A 16,098-nucleotide genomic window follows, 5' to 3' on the forward strand; every position below is an offset into this window, starting at 1 on the left:
TCGTCTCATACACTGTATGTACATTTACTTAAGTAGTTGTTCTGAGTGGTTTCATATTTCTTAATTTGATTCCTGATTATCACTTCATTAGAAACGTTCTTTGCAATCCAGGGCTGGGATCATTACCTTGAAGGAGGAGGGAGGAGGGCTGGATGTACAACTTAGAGCTCCCGGAGGCTGAAGAGAACAAATGCAGCAGTGACTCAGGCCCGATGCTTTGTTTGGTAGGGAGGTATGACTGTTTGCAGTCACGTGGCCTCACAGTCATCGGGAATTGTTGTGATGATCAGCGACTGCTCCATCACGTCTGCCGTGGGGAAGCTGTCGTTTGAACAGAGTCTCTGCACAGGGATCTCCTCAGGCAGGGGGCCGTGGGACAGGGACTCCACGATGACCTCAGCTGAGCCCACCTCCAGCTCCTGGGGTGGCTGCAGGGCCACCACCACCGCCTTCTCATCCTCAATGATCAGATTTCGAAGCTTCCGCTGCCGGGGGTTGTAGTTCTCCACCCGGTCGTGAATCTCCATGTGGCGCCTCAAGTGTGCCTGCGAGAGGGAGAAAGGAGCAGGAAGGGTTTTTGCCTGGTGTGCCGTGCTTCTCCGAAAGGGAGGGCTGGCAAAAGCACAGCAAGGCTCCCCTGACCCACAGAGCACCAGGCTGTAAGGGCAGGCTGCCCAGCGGTGAGCACAGCCCCCCCCCCGCTGCCTGTACTGCCTACAGCCCTCAGAACCCCCAGTGCAAAGAAACCCGTTCACAGCCTGGGAGTCTGCTGGTGTCACTCACTGCAGCAGAGCAACCCTGGGTTCTTGTGCCCCCAGCAGGTAGGGGGTGTGAGTCACTCACGGCCCAGCACCGAGCTGCGTCCTACCTGCCGTGTGAACTTGTACCCACACTCGGTGCACTCAAACTTCCTCACTCCCTTGTGCCTGCGGACGTGGACACGCAGCTGCTCGACAGCTGAGAAGGAAAGGAAGGAGTTCAGAGCAGCCCTGCAGGCAGAACAGCTGCAGGCCCACGCTGTGTGAAGCACTACGGCAGAAGGGCCGTCGAGGCATGGAAAGGAGCGCAGCCTGGAACGGTGGCCCAAAGCCACAGCGGTAGGCAGAAGGTACCTTTGAATGTTTTCCCACAGATCTGGCAGAAATGGGGCCTCCCCTCCTGGTGCCGACTGGCGATGTGCCTCAGGAGGGGCCCCTTCTCTGTGAATCTCTGGTCGCAGAACTCACAGCTGAAGGGGCGCTCCCCGGTGTGGGTCCGGTTGTGTTTGTCCAGACTGGCTGCCAGGAGCAAAGGGAGAGAGAGCTGCAGGTCAGCAGCCCACTGGGTGCCCCAGTTTGGGCACAGGCACATTGTGCTACGATGTTGAGACCACGTGCTCTGTGCCAGGCAGGTTAGGAATGCTTAGAGCGGGGCAAAAGCAGGAGCTTGTTGTGCTGAGCCAACCATAGATGTGAAAAATTCACCACTGTTTTCCTCTTTTTGTGTTATGGAAGTAAAAAAAAAAAATAAAGGCAACATTCCCTCCTGAGGTGTTATCCTACATACACCAGAGCATGCCTTGCTCTAGAAGGAAAACAGGTTTCTCAGCACGGCTGTTTCAGAGGTGGCAGATACCCATGGGGGGAGCAGGGCGCTCAGCACTGCCAGCTCCCAGGTGGCCACTTGGGACAGGAGAGGGGGGCTGCAGGTACGCAGAGCTGTGTGCCCTGGGGGTACCTTGTGTCCTGAAGGTCTTGCCGCAGAGGTGGCACTGGAAGGGCTTCTCACCGGTGTGGGTACGCAGGTGCATGTTGAGGTTTGCTTTCTGTGTGAAGGCGTGATGGCAGAACTCACAGACATACGGACGCTCGTTCCTGAGAACAGGGGAAAGGCAGCTGAGCCTCAGGCAGCCCCAGTTGGAGAACTGCCACCTGCCTCTCTGTCTGTCTGACACTAGCTGTCGCAACTCTCAAAGCACTGCAATTAAATCCTACTTCAACTTATCTCCAAGTATTTTGCAGGGACACAAATGCTCCTCTGCACCTGTATGCTTCTGAAGTGCAGAGCTGGTGCTTCCTGCCCCTCAGGCACTGTACAACCAGCCCAGGAACCAGAGCTCTGAGGGAAGTGTGGAAAGCTAACACAAACTCACCACTTCACGGACAGGAATTAGCCAGGCAGGACAGCTGATGAGCTTCAGCCATCACCTGCATTATTATCCTTAGAGGAAGTGCAAACAGTACAAATTTCCTTTGGTAGAGAGGCAAGCAGAACTAAGGTTTGGCCACCCACCAACAGCTGTCAGTACCAGCAACCTGCATTTGTCACCATTCAGTCACCCCACACACTTCAGGAGGCTCCCCAGCACCCACCCCCTGGGGAGGAGCTCACGTCACACCTGTGCTTGGCCTTGATGTGCATCTGCAAGCCGTTGCGACTTGAGGCTCTGTGTCCACACTCCTCGCAGACAAACAGTTTCTCTCCCCGGTGCTTGAATGCCTCATGCAGGCGCAGCTCTGTCCGAGACAGAAAGCACTTGGAGCAAGTTGAGCACTGCAAGGCCATAGGAGAGCTCAGGGTTAGGCAGCTCACCCACACGCAGCTTGCAGTGTGCACCCAAAACAGACCTGCTCCCCTTGCAGCACAGCTGTGCCATGCAAGATGCACCCTGCTGCACCCTGCAGCAATAGCAAGCTTCAAAATGCTGAATGGGATGAGACAGCCAGCCGGAACTGAGAAGCTGGTCAGTAGATATGGATCTATCAGTTAAGAAGAGCCACAACGGCTGCTCATTTATCCAAAATAAAACCCATTTCCAGGAGCTTTTCAGCATTCCAGAACTCCCTGCCTTGTTTAGCAGAACCAGAAAGGATAATGGGAACTACTCTTAGGTCAGAGCAGGATCATTCTCTCTCAGGATCTCTACAGTACCGCAGGGAAAGCATTACAAAATGCCACCTCCACTCACCCCACCTTGTGCCAGCGTGCTCCCCTTACCGCATGGGGCTTCGGTGCGCCGTGCAACTTTATCATGTGGCTCTGCAGGTCCTTCTTCTGCATGAACTGCTGTGCGCAGGAGGAGCACTGAAATACAGGAGAGTCAGCTCCCAGCCACCTCACAGTGACTGCAACACGAGGACAGGATCGGTGACATGCCTGCACGACTGGCACGGGAGTCACTCCGACACAAAGACCTCCAGCAAGGCAGTAGGTGCCCATGCTGCAGAGCCACAAAGAACTGTCTGGCTCAGGTGTGTCTCAAGAGCCTGTTCCAGCTCAGAGGTGGGAAACGCCTCTGCTGCCGCTCGAGGCACTTGACAGCTCCCAGGGAAGGGAACCAGTGAAGGCAATATTAAGGACAAGGAGAAAGGCAGATACTGGGGAGAAAAGCCACGCTTGCAGTCAGACTTGATGCACTGCAAGCACCAGAGCGTCCCTGCCACCAGGTGGTGACACAGCCCCCCGTACAGCACCTGCCAGGCCAGGCTCCCCAGAAGAGAAAGGCTCGCCCGCCCTGCTGGGCCCAGCACCAGGCTGCACAGCTACGTGCACTGCTGACCTTATAGGGCATCTCCCCCGTGTGCGACACCACGTGGAGTCGCAGTTCCATCCGCCTCTTGAACACCTCCTGGCAGACAGAGCACGTGAAAACCTGCAAGAGAAGGAAGGCATCAGCTTCTGTGTGAGACAGGAAAGGAAGATGCCAGGAGTTGGAATGAAGCCAGCAGCCATCCCAGCAACTGAGAGCAGCACTTGCCATTTGGGCACCATGCCTAGATAATGTGTTTCACCTGCACTGCAAAAACTCCTATCTATTCCAGGACAAAGAGTGCTCTCATGTGCTTGGGGAAAAAAAACAAAGACACCTGTGAGAAACCATGTGCTAGCATGTCATGAACAGAAGAGCTGCTAACCTCTTGGACTTCCGTCACGCTCTGGGGGAGCCAGAAAGCGTGCTCCAATAAGGAGGGTTTTGTCAGCAGCTGGAAAGAGGCTGAATTCTGCTTCTGCAAAACAGCACCTGCATCTGCAGCGTTCTCCCACCCCCTGAGGAGACTGGTGGTGACTTCACACGTGTACCTGCTCAGTTCGGCTCATGCAATTTCTGGCTTCGTGCTCCAGGAGATTCTCCTTTCTAAAATAACATTTACCACACTTAGAGCATTCAAATGGCTTCTCTCCAGTGTGTTTCCTGGGGAGACACAAATTCAGAGCATCCATTACTGACAGAGTAACAGCAGCACTGAGCTCCTGAGCCCACACGAAAGAACAGCCGCTGGTCTGCGTCCTCCAGCACTCGTGCTTTGAAGAGAGGATGCAAGAACCCCACTCGCTGTCTCTGCTGCCCACAGCCTGAGGCCTCACCAGCTGCCTCTGCTCTGGTGTGTGGAACAGCTGCTGATGAACCATTTACAGCCTCCTTTTCACACACTTCTGCTGATCCCAGGGTGTCCACAAGCACCTCCATGTTCCCAGAGCACGCTCCATCACCTTGCTCGTTGCAAGTATGGGAACCGTGAACCACAGCCTGAATCTCTGATTGAGCACCTGGGGAAAAGACCAGTCAGCCCTGGGAGCACAGGTGAAGGCAATTCAGCTGTGTGATCAGAAGGGGCAGAGCCTGGCTGCACCTCTCCTAGACCTCATTAAGGGTTGACTGCTTCTAGGGAAGAATCTCTGGGTGGAGATCCCTCGCCTGAGGAGTCCTTTCTGCAAGCTGAGATCCTCAGAGATGGGTGACTACCTTTACTTTTCCTGTGAAATATCATCCTATCTGTGCTGGTCCCTTTGTTGTTACATTCTTGTATCGCCCTTCTACCACGTTAATCTTTCTGACTGTAACAGCTATGCAGCTCCTGCCTGTTCTGGAAGCCTAGGAGCTAGCAGCTCCATGCATTGCTCTCACCAAAGCCAAAGGAGTTGGCAGCTCCTTCTGCCTTCCCTGCCATCCACCTGCAGACTTATGTCCCCCCAAAAGGGCTCCTGAGCACCTTCACCCTTCTTTGTGAGCTGTGCCGGCTGATGCTCGCAGAGCTACAGCTGCCAGCAGCACCTCGGGCAACGCCTCCCACACTGCTTGGGGAGCTGAGGACCCGAGGTGCCATGGGGACGCCCAGCCACCCCTCAGCAGCACCAAGCAGAACCCCCTGCACTTGGGGTGAGCCTCTACTCAGCCCCCACCCCGCCGGGATCCCGTGCTCACAAGGATGAAGCTCACAGCGTTACCTGTTGTGCACTTTGAGGTAATATTTGCTGAGGAAGCTTTTATGGCACGTAGGGCACTCCACCGGCACCGCCGCGCCTTTCCTGCTCCCTGCCGCCCCCGCGCCGGGCTTCCCTTTACTGCGCAGCGCCTTCTTCTCGGGGAGGAGCTCCGCGTCGCTGTCCCCGGTCCCGCCGCCGCCGGCCGCGGCCACCGGGGGAGAGCTGACGGGCGGAGGAACGGGCAGGGTCACCGCGCTTTCCGGGCCGGGCAACCCCGCCGGGCGCTCCCCCTCCGGCACCGCCGGGCTGAGGACGTCGGGCGGTTCTGCGGGGCGCAACGCGGGGCCGGGGGCGCGGCGCGGCCGCTGCCGGGCGGCGGCGGGGCGGAAGGCGCGGCAAAGCGCTACGGCGTCCGGCACGCCCAGCAGCTCGGCGGCGGCGAGCAGGCGAGCGCGATTGTGCGCCGTCAGCGCCAGGCGCCCGGTGTAAAAGAAGTCGAGCAGCAGCTGGAAGGTGTCGGCCAGGCCCTCGGGCAGCGCCACCGGCCCGGCGCCGCCGCCGCCGCGAGCGCGGAAGAAGCGGGAGCAGCTGGCGAGCACCGGCCAATGCGCGCGGAACTCGCGCCCGCCCACGCCCAGCGTCGCGTCGCAGAACTGCCCGGCCGCGCGCTGCCGGTTCAGCTCCCGCAGCACGCGCACACTGTGCGCTGCCGCCGCCGCGCCCGCCATGGCCGCAACGCTACCGGGACCAGCGTCGCCACGGCGCCATTGCGGCCGCGCGCCGGATGTGACGCAGACGGAACTGGGGCGCGGGATGTAAAGAACAGGGAAATACTACGCCGGATGTGACGAATAAGGAAGTGACGTTCCGGATATGACGAACCAGGAACTAAAATGCCGGATGTGACAACTGCGGAAGTGACGAACAGGATGTGACGAACACGGAAATAGAATACCGATGTAAATAAGGAAGTGGTCCGCCGGATGTGACGAAAGCGGAAGTGACGAACAGGATGTGAGGAACACGGAAGTAGAGTACCGATGTAAATAAGGAAGTGGAGAGCCGGATATGATGAAACCGGAAGTGACGAACCGGATGTGACGAACCAGGAAGTAAAGTACCGATGTAAATAACAGGGCAATATACGCCGGATGTGACGAAAGCGGATGTGACGAACAGGATGTGACGAACAAGGAAGTAGAGTACCGATGTAAATAACAGGACAGTATAACGCCGGATGTGACGAAAGCGGAAATGGAGCATAGAATGTGACGAACAAGGAAGTAGAAGCTGAATGTAATGAATATGGAGCGGCGCGCCGGATATGACGCTACAAAAAAAATGCCGCTACCGCTCCCGGAAGAGACGTGCCGTGCTATGGCGCCTTGCCCGCGGCGGCCGTGCTCCGGCCGTCAGTCGTCGCGGCGCCGCGTGTAACTGCGGATCGCCCGCTGGAAGTGCTCGGCCGTATTGAGGTGCGGCCGCAGCAGCACCACGAAGCCCTTCGGCAGGAAGTAACCGCCCAGCAGCGCTGCCAGCGTGCCCAGCGCGCCCAGCGCCGCCGTCACCGCCGCGCTCCGCCCGCGGAAGGCGCTCCGCGTGCAAAGGACGGCGGCGGAGCAGATGAGGTGCAGCAGCAGGCTGCAGGTCAGGCACTTGGCCTCGTTGTAGTCCGCGGGGAGGTCCTTCCCCGCGTAGCTGAGCGCGAAGCAGCCCAGGCTGAGCAGCACGTTGTACAGCATGGCGGCCGTCTCTCCGGGCGCGCTGCCCGCGCCGCACTCCAGCACCACGCGCTCGGCCGCCACGCTGTAACGCCTCCGCGGCACCGCGGGGCCCGAAGCCGCCGCCGTCGCCGCGCACAGCGCCGCCTGCGCCGTTGTGCTGGCCGCGATGAACAGCGCCGGGCCGCCGCGCCGCTGCCAGGCCTCGTGCAGTGCCCGCCACCGCGCGCTCAGTTTGAAGATGCAGACGATCTGGAAGCAGCGCGTTGCCACACACGAGAGGAAGACAGTGAAGCTGATGGTGAAGAGCGGGAAGTGCACCAGGCACGAGAGCCGGGTGGGCTCCCCGAAGTTGAAGAAGATGCTGCTGCAGGTGCAGGCCAGAGCGCCCAGCATGAGGAAGCACATCTTGCCGCCCGCTGACCTGACCACTGGTGTGGAGACATTCCGGGCAAAGAGGGCAGCCAGCCCTGCCGTGAGCAGCAGCAGGAGCACAGTGGGGATCAGCAGCACCCAGCAGAGGGGATCAGCCCAGGACAGGAACTCCACGGTCCTGTTGAAGCAGGTCTCGCTCCCTGCAGGTGCCCACTCGTCTCTCCCGCAGGCCTGGCAGGCGTACGGGGCTGGAGAAAACAGGACCCAGGTGGGAGCCACAGCCCAGGTAAGTGATTTGTCCTGGTGGGGCACCCTGACCTCACCCTTCTGCATCCTCAAGCACCTCCCTAGAGCTGCCTCTGATTGTTTGCCTTTCCCTCAGTGCTTCTGAGCCTTCAGCAGCAAGGAGTGTTCTTTTTCCAAAACTCCATTGCTTGGGAGAGGCACAGTGACTTGGGAATTACAGGGCGTAGCATCCTGTGGCTGGAGCAGCACATAAAGGAGAGCCGTGGGCTGCATCGTGCCTGCTGGCCCAGAGGGACTCAGGTGAGTGGGACAGGGCTGCAGGGAGTATGGGCTGGGAGACAGAAAGGGGTTTGTGTACACAGCAGTAGTTTGCATTGGCAGTTCTCTTGCAGGTCAGAGGAATGGTGTCTTTTGGGGCTCCTCACTCCCACCATTACCCAGAGCTGGCATTTCTGCCACCCTCAGTGCAGACACACCAAGGCTGTCAGGGACCATGAGCACATGTTGGCAAGGCATTTGTCATGCTGGCTAGTGAGTCTGTGCAAGGGAAACCCTGCCATCAGCCCCAGGAAAGGGACATTTCCATATGCCCCGAGGACTGTGGAGCTGCCCGTGACCACATAGTGCGGAAGCACTGAGTACCATCTACAACACATAGGCAACACTAGGCTGAATTTCCCTCCCTGAGGATGTGGCTCAGGAAGCAGCTGTCAAACCAGACATCCCGTGTCCCCTGGCCACAGGAGAAGGGGGCTCTGCTGGCACCATCTCTGCTGGTGATTTGACTGCACGGAAACATCTGCTGACAGTATCCCTCAGGGCTGAGTGCAAGACATGAGCTTTGCATACCCACAAGTAAGCAAACAGGGAAGCCAGACTGACCGCATTTAGGTGAGCTCTGAGATTTTTTACTGCGCACAGGAAGTTAAAAGAAAAAGAAGTGGTAACTGTAAAGGCTAGGTGCAGGGAGAGGGTAAGGCAAAAGCAAGGAACTGGTGTGATGGAAAGGAAGGGTGCAGATAGAGAAACTGAGCAATAAGGGGGGGGAGAGGCTGCCAAGGGTTTACTGACCTGTTCTGTTCAGGAAGGTCCCTGCTGGACAGGCCACACAGCTGAAGCAGCACCTGTGGCGATTCTGCTGCAGCCTCATCTCCCCAGCTGCACAGGGCCAGGAGCAGAGTGAGACAGGAGCCTGCTGGGAGCACGGCAGCCATCAGGCAGAGGCAGGGCCTGTGGGGCAGCACAGACTGAGAGGACAGACTGCAGCCCAAGGTTAGTGAGCACTGGACAGTTGGCAGCTGGCCATCAGGATGGATCCTGGGCAGCTGGGAGCTCATCATGTTGTCCATTTTCTAGATATATTGGGAAAAATCAGGTTGTTTGAAGGTAAAAATAGTTGGTGGGAGCCCTTAGGTTCACGTTCCCTGCTTGTTTTGTTGGGTTTTTTTTTTGACAAATGAATATTATTACTCAGAATGTAGGTAACCATCTGTACCCCCCCCCTCCCATCTGCCTTCACATTTCTTCTGCTCTGGGGAAATACTCAAGAAGTAATGCTGGGGAGGTAGTTGGCTTGACAATAAATAAGATTTGAATGCAGAACTGTACCTGGTGATCTTTTGTGTGCCACAAGATTTTGCTCTGGTCAATGTGCAGCTGGTCAGGGTTCACAGTGAAAGCTCCAACCACATCAAAAGCCCAACTCTGGCCTCTCCAATTCCAGGCAATGATGTTATAACCTTTACGAATGTTCCCGTTGGCATCAAATGAGATCTGGCTCTTGTGCAGGCTGAAGTTCACCTGCTTGATCTTTTGTAGGAGCTGTAAGAAAGAAGAGTAAGAGTAGAGCCCTTCCTGATGACAGGGGAAGTCTTGTTTTCAGAGAGGAAGGTGCTAGCAGCCCCCTCTCTGCCTTCCTCTGGGATTCTGTTGTAAGCAGTACATGTCCAGCAGCAGATCTCTTCCAGGTTTCTGCAAGGGACTACAGACAGAAGAATGAGAGTGAGCTGAGAGTGCGGGTTTGGATTCAGGCTGCTCTACCTGTGACAGCTGGAGCCTACAGGGAAGCTGCTGTGCAGTGACCAGAGGGAAGGCTGAAGGCAGTCTCACAAGGCTGTTGGCACCAGTTAAGGGAGAGCCTTTTTTGTGCCGATCCCACAGCCAGAGGCCAAGAGACTTCAAACTCTGAGCAGTGCAGCCCTGTTCTCTTTGGCGCAGATAGGACATTCAGAGATGGAAAACCCCTGAGCACAAGGGGAAAATCTCCCTCTGGAGAGGGAAGAGGGGCCTTCCTCACCTTGCTCTTACCTGCCAGGGATAGACTCTGCCTTTGCTGCACACCCCTGAGGTACAACCCAGCAGGTCATGGAGGCCGTGGGCCACCGCATACACAGCAGAGTACACGTTGTAAGAGGCCTGCATGTCGTATACATCTGGGGTATCAGCAAGCAAGTGGCCTCCTGGGCAGTGCTGGGTGCAGTTCAGCTGGACTCCTTCACTGCTGCTCGGTCCATTTTCCCCCACCAGCCCTGTGCTGCCAGCACTTCCAGACACCCCACGTTCCTTTGCATTTTCCCAAGATTGAAGGCGTTTCAGCATTGTGGGCTCTGCCTGCTCCACCGAAATGCCAATCACAGAGCCGATATTTCGGATGCTGGGCACCTGCCGGATGGTTTGGGCTAAAGACCAGTCTTCAGAGCCCACCCACACCATTCCCGTGATGTTCTTCTGCACCACCGCCTCAAAGAAGGGCTGGGCATTCCTCCTGTTGGAGAAGACAACAGTGACGTTGACCCTGATGTCCACAAGGATTTGGATCAGCTTGTGGAACTCTGGGCTGCTGGCATCCTTGGTCGCAGGGATGATACCTCGGTAGGCAACACACACATCACTTGCGGCCAGCAGCTCGTAGAGGGCATTTAGCCCATCCCTACCATAGCTGTTGTCGCTGCCCACCAGAGCAACCCAAGTCCAGCCGAAGTGCTGCAGCAGCAGTGCAATGGCCTTCACTTGCTGCCCATCGCTGGGGATGGTGCGCAGGAAGGACGGGTAGAAACGCTTCAGGCTCAGCGTCTCCAGAGAGGCTTCGTAGCTGATCTGCAAAGGAGGCCAGGAGAGGGGGTGGTGCATGAAGGGGGGGGGGAAATCTGCTGCCCGGGCAGGAGGGAGCAGCGGCACAGGGAGCAGAGCTCGAAAGTGGGGCCGGGGAGGCAGGGACGTTTTGGAGCAAGAACCCAAGCAACGCTAGAGCGCGTATTGCCGCCAGGGAGGGGGACCGACCTCCGGCACGAGGAAGACGCCCAGGATAGCGGCCGCGGTGAGCGCCAGCTGGGTGCTGTCGGGCCCGATGACGGCCACGGCCCGCGGCTCGTAGCGCTGCAGGGCGCTCGGCAGCTCGATGCGGTGCCGCCCCTCCCGGCCGAGGGCGCGCAGCGTGGCGTGCAGGTTGGCGGCCTCCGTGCAGGTGTCGTGGATCTCACAGCGCAGCGTGACGTTGGGGAGCAGCGCGCTGGAGTTGTTGATCTCCTCCACGGCGAAGCGCATGGTCTGCGCGAGGTGGTAGCCGTGGCTCTTGAAGGCGGCGGCCCTGCGAGCACAAACGGCGCGAGCTGCGGCAGGGAACGGCGGAACTCCCACGGCCCCTCGCTCACTCACACACAGCAGCCGCGCGCCAGCGGCCGGCCGGGCCGCAGCCCGTGGATCTGGAAGAGCCCGGCCAGGCGGAACTCGCCGCGGCCGCTGAGGGCGGCGGCGCAAAGCTGGGCGCACAGCAGCACCAAGAGCAGCATGGCGCGGACAGGCGGGGCGGCGCGGGCGGCGCCTCTTGAGGGCGCGGGGCGGGGCGGGGCGGGGCGCGCGGATCTCGCGAGAGCGGCGCGGGCGAGGCCGCCATGGCGGCGCGGCGCGGCCGTCCCCGCCGGGCTCCGAACCGCGGCGCTGCCGGGGAGGGCCGCGCCGAGGCCGCGTGGTGGGAGTTCGCCGCCTCCTTCGCGCAGGCCGGCATGGTGCCGCCGGGCGGGGCGGGGCTCGCGGCCGCGGAGGCGGCGGAGGGCGCGGCCGTGCTGCTCCTGGGCCCGCAGCAGGTGCGCCGACCCGACCCGACCCGGCGGCCGCCGCCGCGCCGCCTCCGCCTGACCCCGCCGCGCCGCCTCCGCCTGACCCCGCCGCGTTCCCGCCGTTCCGCAGGCGCTGACGTTCAGCGGGAAGTGCCGCCTCACGTGTCTGTATGGCGCTGTACGGGTGCTGGGCTTCGCCGTGGCTCCGCACCAGCCGCCGCTGCCGCTGCTGTCGCCGCCCACGCACTGCGCGCTGTCCCTGGAGGCGCTGCCCGCCGCCCGCGCTGCTCACGCCGACCCCCGGCAGCTCCGCACCGCCGCCCGCAGCGCCCTGCGCGCTCACCGCGTCCGCCGCCGTGAGTTGGGGTCGCCGGGGGAGCGCGGGGCCGCCGCCGCCATTTCGCGGGCCGCCGCCGCCATTTCGCGCTCTCCTCCCCCCTTCCCGCAGAGGCGCGGCTGAAGCTGATGGCGCGGTTCTCTCCCGACTGCGCCGTGGTGCTGCTGGAGCACCTGGACACGGCCGTGACGCGCTTCCTGCTCAGCCTGCCGCCGCTCTGCCGCCTCTTCGAGCCCCAGGTGAGCCGTGGCCCGACCCCGCGCCGCCCCGACGGCCGCGCTGCGCAGCGTGAGGACGAGCCCGACGTGACGGCCGAGGCGGCGGTGCTGGCGGCGGTGGGCATCGTGCCGTGCAGCCCCGAGCGGGGGCTGCTGCTGTCCGACAGCACGCTGTGCGCCCTGCAGGAGCTGGTGCGGGTCTGCTGCGGTGAGTGCCGGCCGGCTGCATGCTGCTGCGAGCCGAGCGCGCCGTGGCGGCCCTGCAGAGCGTTTGTTGTGTTCTGTGCTAGTGGAAGATGAAGGCGTTCCGGTCATCATGGTGTGCGGCCCTAAGAGCATCGGCAAGTCCACGTTTAACAGATACCTGATCAACCTGCTGCTGAACCAGTGAGTGCTCCCGTGCTCTGCAGCTCCTTAAATGCTGCGTGCGAGCGGTGGGAGAGGGAAAGCTTGCTGCCAAAAATGGTTTTGTCGCTGCAGATTCGTGGCAGAGCAAGGTGTGCCTTTCATCTTGGCCGCTGCCTGCTTAGCGTAGATGCTAGGGTTTATAAACCTGCAGTCAGTGCTCTTAGAGTGCCCAGTTAACATGGAGAGAGGACAAACTGATTGGTACCGCCTCTGATTTATCATGCTGACTGCTTTCCTGAGGACTGGATGGGTGCAGAGCTATTACAGTATAAGCACAAGATCTGCAGTGTGGTGTAGGAGTGCCCTTTGAGTCCTTGTCTCTGCCCTTCCCTTACTTGAGGGAACGTTGCACAAGCGTGGTTTGACTGTGTCCAGTTTAATTCTGATGACCCGGAACAAAATCATATTTTGCTTCTGCTGTATTCAAAGCGGTGTTCTTTTTCTTCTCAGTGGGTGCTAATGCATGGGCTTCTTTCACTGCAGCCTCCCCTCTGTTGAGTACATGGAATGTGACATAGGGCAGACTGAATTCACGCCGCCCGGATGCGTGTCTTTAAGTAACGTAACGGAGCCGTTTCTCGGTACGTGCCTCGTGCTTCCTGTAGTTGGCAGAAACATCTGACGTTCCCAGAAGGTGCTTTTTGGGTATGGGCTGTGTGTACTTTGGAGAAGTCGCTACATGTGGCAAAAGTGCATATAGAGAGTAAAAGGCCATAAAAGTTCTCTTGCTGAGGGCATCTGAGCTCCACGTGCAAATCTTGATAAGTAGTGTGGAGCTGTTCTCCTCCCTTGGTCTTTCCTCTGTGTGTTAGCAGAGAGAAGATAAGTGGGAGTGCCAGAGATGTGCTTTCATTTCCAGGCCCACCATTCACACACCAACGGACGCCGCGTAAGATGGTGTACTACGGGCAGACCAGCTGTGAGCAGGACACAGAGAGATACATCGATGTGGTGAAGTACGTGTTCAGCTCCTACAGGAAGGAAGTACCTTTAGTCATCAACACTATGGGCTGGGTGAAAGGTAAACAATGAACCCATTCTGGAGGGGTGGTGCAGAGGGAGCCTAACAACCTGGCGGTGTATCGCCTCGCTCTGCGGAGTCGGGAGCGTGGAAATAGAGCTCACTCCACACAAGCTGTTGTCGGCCTCCTGTAACAGCGTTCGGACTCCTTAGCCTGGTGACAGTAGCTGTGTATTCTCTGCTCCCTGAAGGTGAGGGGTTGCTGCTTCTGACTGATATGATCCGGCTGCTGTCGCCCACTCACGTGGTGCAGATGGATGTGTACGACTGGAAGGCCATGGCTCCGCTCACCCCCGAGAGCGTCCATCTGGCGCCCGGGCTGTACACCAAGGGCAAGCAGCGAGCCAAGGGCGAGCGGATGGACCTGAGTGCAGCAGAGAGCTGGAAGTGCTCTGAGGGGGAGGAAGATGCGTCAGCTCCTGAGTACAAGCTGCTCTACGTCCACCCTGAATTCCCTCGAGCTGGGGCTGCAGGTGAAGCGTAAGTGGAAAATGAGTGTTGTGTGGTTCTTCATTGGCTCGGCAAAAGTACACTTTGTCTTGATAGTAAGTGCATAGGAGAGAACTGTCATGTTGGCCTTCAGAGCCCATTAATTTGGTCAGAGCCTGTGAGGCTGTTCATTCTCTTGACAGATTTGCTTGGGCTTTGATTGAAGTTTTTGGAGGAGATTGTTGAGAGCTTTTTCATTTTATTTTTGAGTAGGGGAAGGTGTGAGGACCAGGAAAGGGATTATTTGTTCCTTCCTACCCCACTCCCAGTAATTACTGCCAACTATGTAGACTTTTCACCAAGTGCAGCTTCCAATTAGAACTTGCACTTCTTCATTTGCTGTGTTTATTTTTTCTAGGCGAGTGCACAGCAGCATCTTACGTGACATGTCCATACTGGGTTACTTGGGGCAGCTGCAGCCCCCAGATGTGGCGTCCGTCCTGCCGCTGCACAGCCTCGTGCCATATCAGGTATGAGGGCCTTCTGGAGGGGCGGCAGGTGCTGCAGGGGGTCTGGCTGTTGGGAATTGAAAGTTGTACTGGGACGTGTTTTGGAAGGTGGGGTAAAAAGTGCTTTGTAATCCAAGGTAATCAGCTGATTGGTGTTTTTAATTAAAAGACGAGGTTTTTGTTACTGTGCATTCTGTTGCGCTTGCTGTAAGGTCTATCTGTAGATGCGGTTGGTGGCTTTCTAGTTGGGTTCAAGTTCAGGGTAAGTTAAGCACACAAAGCTGATGCTGAGCTGTTGACACAGCGTGTTTCTTTTCATTCCTCCCCCTCAGGTACCTTTTAATGCTGTTGCACTCAGGGTTATTCACACCGATGTTGCTCCTACCAACATCATGTATGCAGTGAACGCCAGCTGGGTTGGGCTCTGCAGGATACCAGATGAAATCAGATGCCAAACTGCCGGGCCAGTGCTGCTGACACAGACACCCATCTGTGATTGCCTTGGCTTCGGTGAGTGACGCTGGGAAACCTTAAGCCGCGTTCTCACGTGTTGCATTTTGAGCCGTGTTGCAGAATGGTGGAATTATCTTTCCAAAAACAACTGGAAAAGTAGGATTAGGTTCACGTTTCCCAAAGCAGATTCTAAGTGTGTTGCACAAAATGTGTGGGCCAGGTTTGGCTGAACGCTGTGTTTCTCAGGAATTGTCCGAGGGGTCGACATGGAGAAGCATCTCTATCACATCCTGACCCCGGTGCCTCCTGAGAACCTGAGAGTAGTGAACTGCCTTCTGCTGGGAAACATTGCTATTCCAAACTGCATTTTTGTGAGCCAGGTAGGAGCTGCCTGGGAGGAGGGTGGAAGAACCGTTGTAGGGTTAATCTTGCTGGCAAATTCTTGCTTTCTTTGAGGCTTGCACATGTCCAGAGCTGTCTGGATACTAGCATGGTCGTTACCCCTGGGAAATTGCCCTTAATGCACAGAAGCAACCAAGAGAACATTCATAGTTCTCAGATATCAACATAGGGTTGGTTCACTGGTAGCTTTCTTGTATTCATCACTAAACGCTGTTCTGTTTTTAAAGGGAGGTGCCTTCAATTGAAGGCACAGATCTGTAAAGCTGTTCTACTTCTTGTTTTGTTTTTTTCAGGAAGGAATTGAGGGAGAGATCCCTTATGTCACCTCCGAGTATAACTACAGCATTTTGGGGTCTGGGAAGCTGAGAAAGAAGAAGCATTTCAAGAAGAGGGAATGCACGTTCCAGTGTGATTACACTTGAAGCCTTTGGACTGCAGGATTTGTTTTGTGCTGCAGGAGACCCCAAGCAGCTGATCTGTAGATACGAAAACATCATTTTTAACAGTATTTTATATTTTCAGTATGTATTTTGGTGTTTTGTAATAAATGAGTTGAAAAATGGTTTGAATTCCTTCCAAAGCCTGCAGTGATGTGGATGTGGCTCATACAACACATGGGAGATTGGCAGAAGCTCTTAGTTAAAGCAGTTGTGCTCCTCCTGGCTGAAGCTGGAGCTCAGAGGAGTGTGAGCCTAACTTCACAGCACCTTAATACTGCTTTACTCGTGGTTTTAGGAGTG

General features: G+C 57.5%; 3 protein-coding genes across 4 annotated transcripts; 1 reads left to right on the forward strand and 2 right to left on the reverse strand.

The window, feature by feature from the left end:
• Nucleotides 1–33: 33 nt before the first annotated feature.
• ZBTB48 (zinc finger and BTB domain containing 48) lies at nucleotides 34–6,025 on the reverse strand. Its single transcript, XM_048967833.1, has 9 exons — nucleotides 5,206–6,025; nucleotides 4,060–4,171; nucleotides 3,539–3,631; nucleotides 2,977–3,063; nucleotides 2,378–2,532; nucleotides 1,717–1,853; nucleotides 1,113–1,277; nucleotides 869–957; nucleotides 34–545 (listed from the first exon to the last, which is right to left on the reverse strand). Exons 1-9 carry the CDS (start codon nucleotides 5,910–5,912, stop codon nucleotides 249–251), a joined length of 1,842 nt encoding a protein of 613 aa, XP_048823790.1. The 5' UTR covers nucleotides 5,913–6,025; the 3' UTR covers nucleotides 34–248.
• Nucleotides 6,026–6,585: 560 nt separating this feature from the next.
• On the reverse strand, nucleotides 6,586–11,338 carry TAS1R1 (taste 1 receptor member 1). 2 transcript variants are annotated; one of them, XM_048967831.1, is made up of 6 exons: nucleotides 11,181–11,338; nucleotides 10,806–11,112; nucleotides 9,834–10,622; nucleotides 9,135–9,347; nucleotides 8,598–8,718; nucleotides 6,586–7,528 (listed from the first exon to the last, which is right to left on the reverse strand). In XM_048967831.1, the coding sequence occupies exons 1-6, from the start codon at nucleotides 11,312–11,314 to the stop codon at nucleotides 6,597–6,599; spliced, it is 2,496 nt and encodes an 831-aa protein (XP_048823788.1). In that variant the 5' UTR covers nucleotides 11,315–11,338; the 3' UTR covers nucleotides 6,586–6,596. The 2 variants fall into 2 exon arrangements, with proteins under 2 accessions (XP_048823788.1, XP_048823787.1); XM_048967830.1 differs by having other exon boundaries at nucleotides 8,598–8,721.
• A 78-nt stretch (nucleotides 11,339–11,416) lies between these two features.
• On the forward strand, nucleotides 11,417–15,920 carry NOL9 (nucleolar protein 9). The gene is made up of 11 exons (XM_048967832.1): nucleotides 11,417–11,608; nucleotides 11,712–11,937; nucleotides 12,030–12,344; nucleotides 12,427–12,523; nucleotides 13,028–13,125; nucleotides 13,404–13,565; nucleotides 13,757–14,045; nucleotides 14,413–14,524; nucleotides 14,836–15,013; nucleotides 15,203–15,336; nucleotides 15,652–15,920. Exons 1-11 carry the CDS (start codon nucleotides 11,417–11,419, stop codon nucleotides 15,778–15,780), a joined length of 1,932 nt encoding a protein of 643 aa, XP_048823789.1. The 3' UTR covers nucleotides 15,781–15,920.
• The last annotated feature ends 178 nt before the right edge of the window (nucleotides 15,921–16,098 follow it).

This window comes from Lagopus muta, chromosome 21 (genome assembly GCF_023343835.1).
Source record: "Lagopus muta isolate bLagMut1 chromosome 21, bLagMut1 primary, whole genome shotgun sequence".
Taxonomy (NCBI): domain Eukaryota; kingdom Metazoa; phylum Chordata; class Aves; order Galliformes; family Phasianidae; genus Lagopus; species Lagopus muta.

What these genes read in the sequence shown, in the direction of transcription:
- ZBTB48 (XM_048967833.1), bottom strand. Translation starts at nt 5,912, where the DNA reads ATGGCGGGCGCGGCGGCGGCAGCGCACAGTGTGCGCGTGCTGCGGGAG. An exon ending in TACCTCAAAGTGCACAACAG is followed by an intron (nt 4,172 to 5,205) that starts GTAACGCTGTGA and finishes GTGTCTCCCCAG; the next exon opens with GAAACACACTGGAGAGAAGC. An exon ending in GGTACAAGTTCACACGGCAG is followed by an intron (nt 546 to 868) that starts GTAGGACGCAGC and finishes TCCCTCTCGCAG; the next exon opens with GCACACTTGAGGCGCCACAT.
- TAS1R1 (XM_048967830.1), bottom strand. Translation starts at nt 11,314, where the DNA reads ATGCTGCTCTTGGTGCTGCTGTGCGCCCAGCTTTGCGCCGCCGCCCTC. An exon ending in CTGGCGCGCGGCTGCTGTGT is followed by an intron (nt 11,113 to 11,180) that starts GTGAGTGAGCGA and finishes TTGTGCTCGCAG; the next exon opens with GGCCGCCGCCTTCAAGAGCC. An exon ending in GCAGAGTCTATCCCTGGCAG is followed by an intron (nt 9,348 to 9,833) that starts GTAAGAGCAAGG and finishes TCTTTCTTACAG; the next exon opens with CTCCTACAAAAGATCAAGCA.
- NOL9 (XM_048967832.1), top strand. Translation starts at nt 11,417, where the DNA reads ATGGCGGCGCGGCGCGGCCGTCCCCGCCGGGCTCCGAACCGCGGCGCT. An exon ending in CACTATGGGCTGGGTGAAAG is followed by an intron (nt 13,566 to 13,756) that starts GTAAACAATGAA and finishes TGCTCCCTGAAG; the next exon opens with GTGAGGGGTTGCTGCTTCTG. An exon ending in GCTGGGGCTGCAGGTGAAGC is followed by an intron (nt 14,046 to 14,412) that starts GTAAGTGGAAAA and finishes TATTTTTTCTAG; the next exon opens with GCGAGTGCACAGCAGCATCT.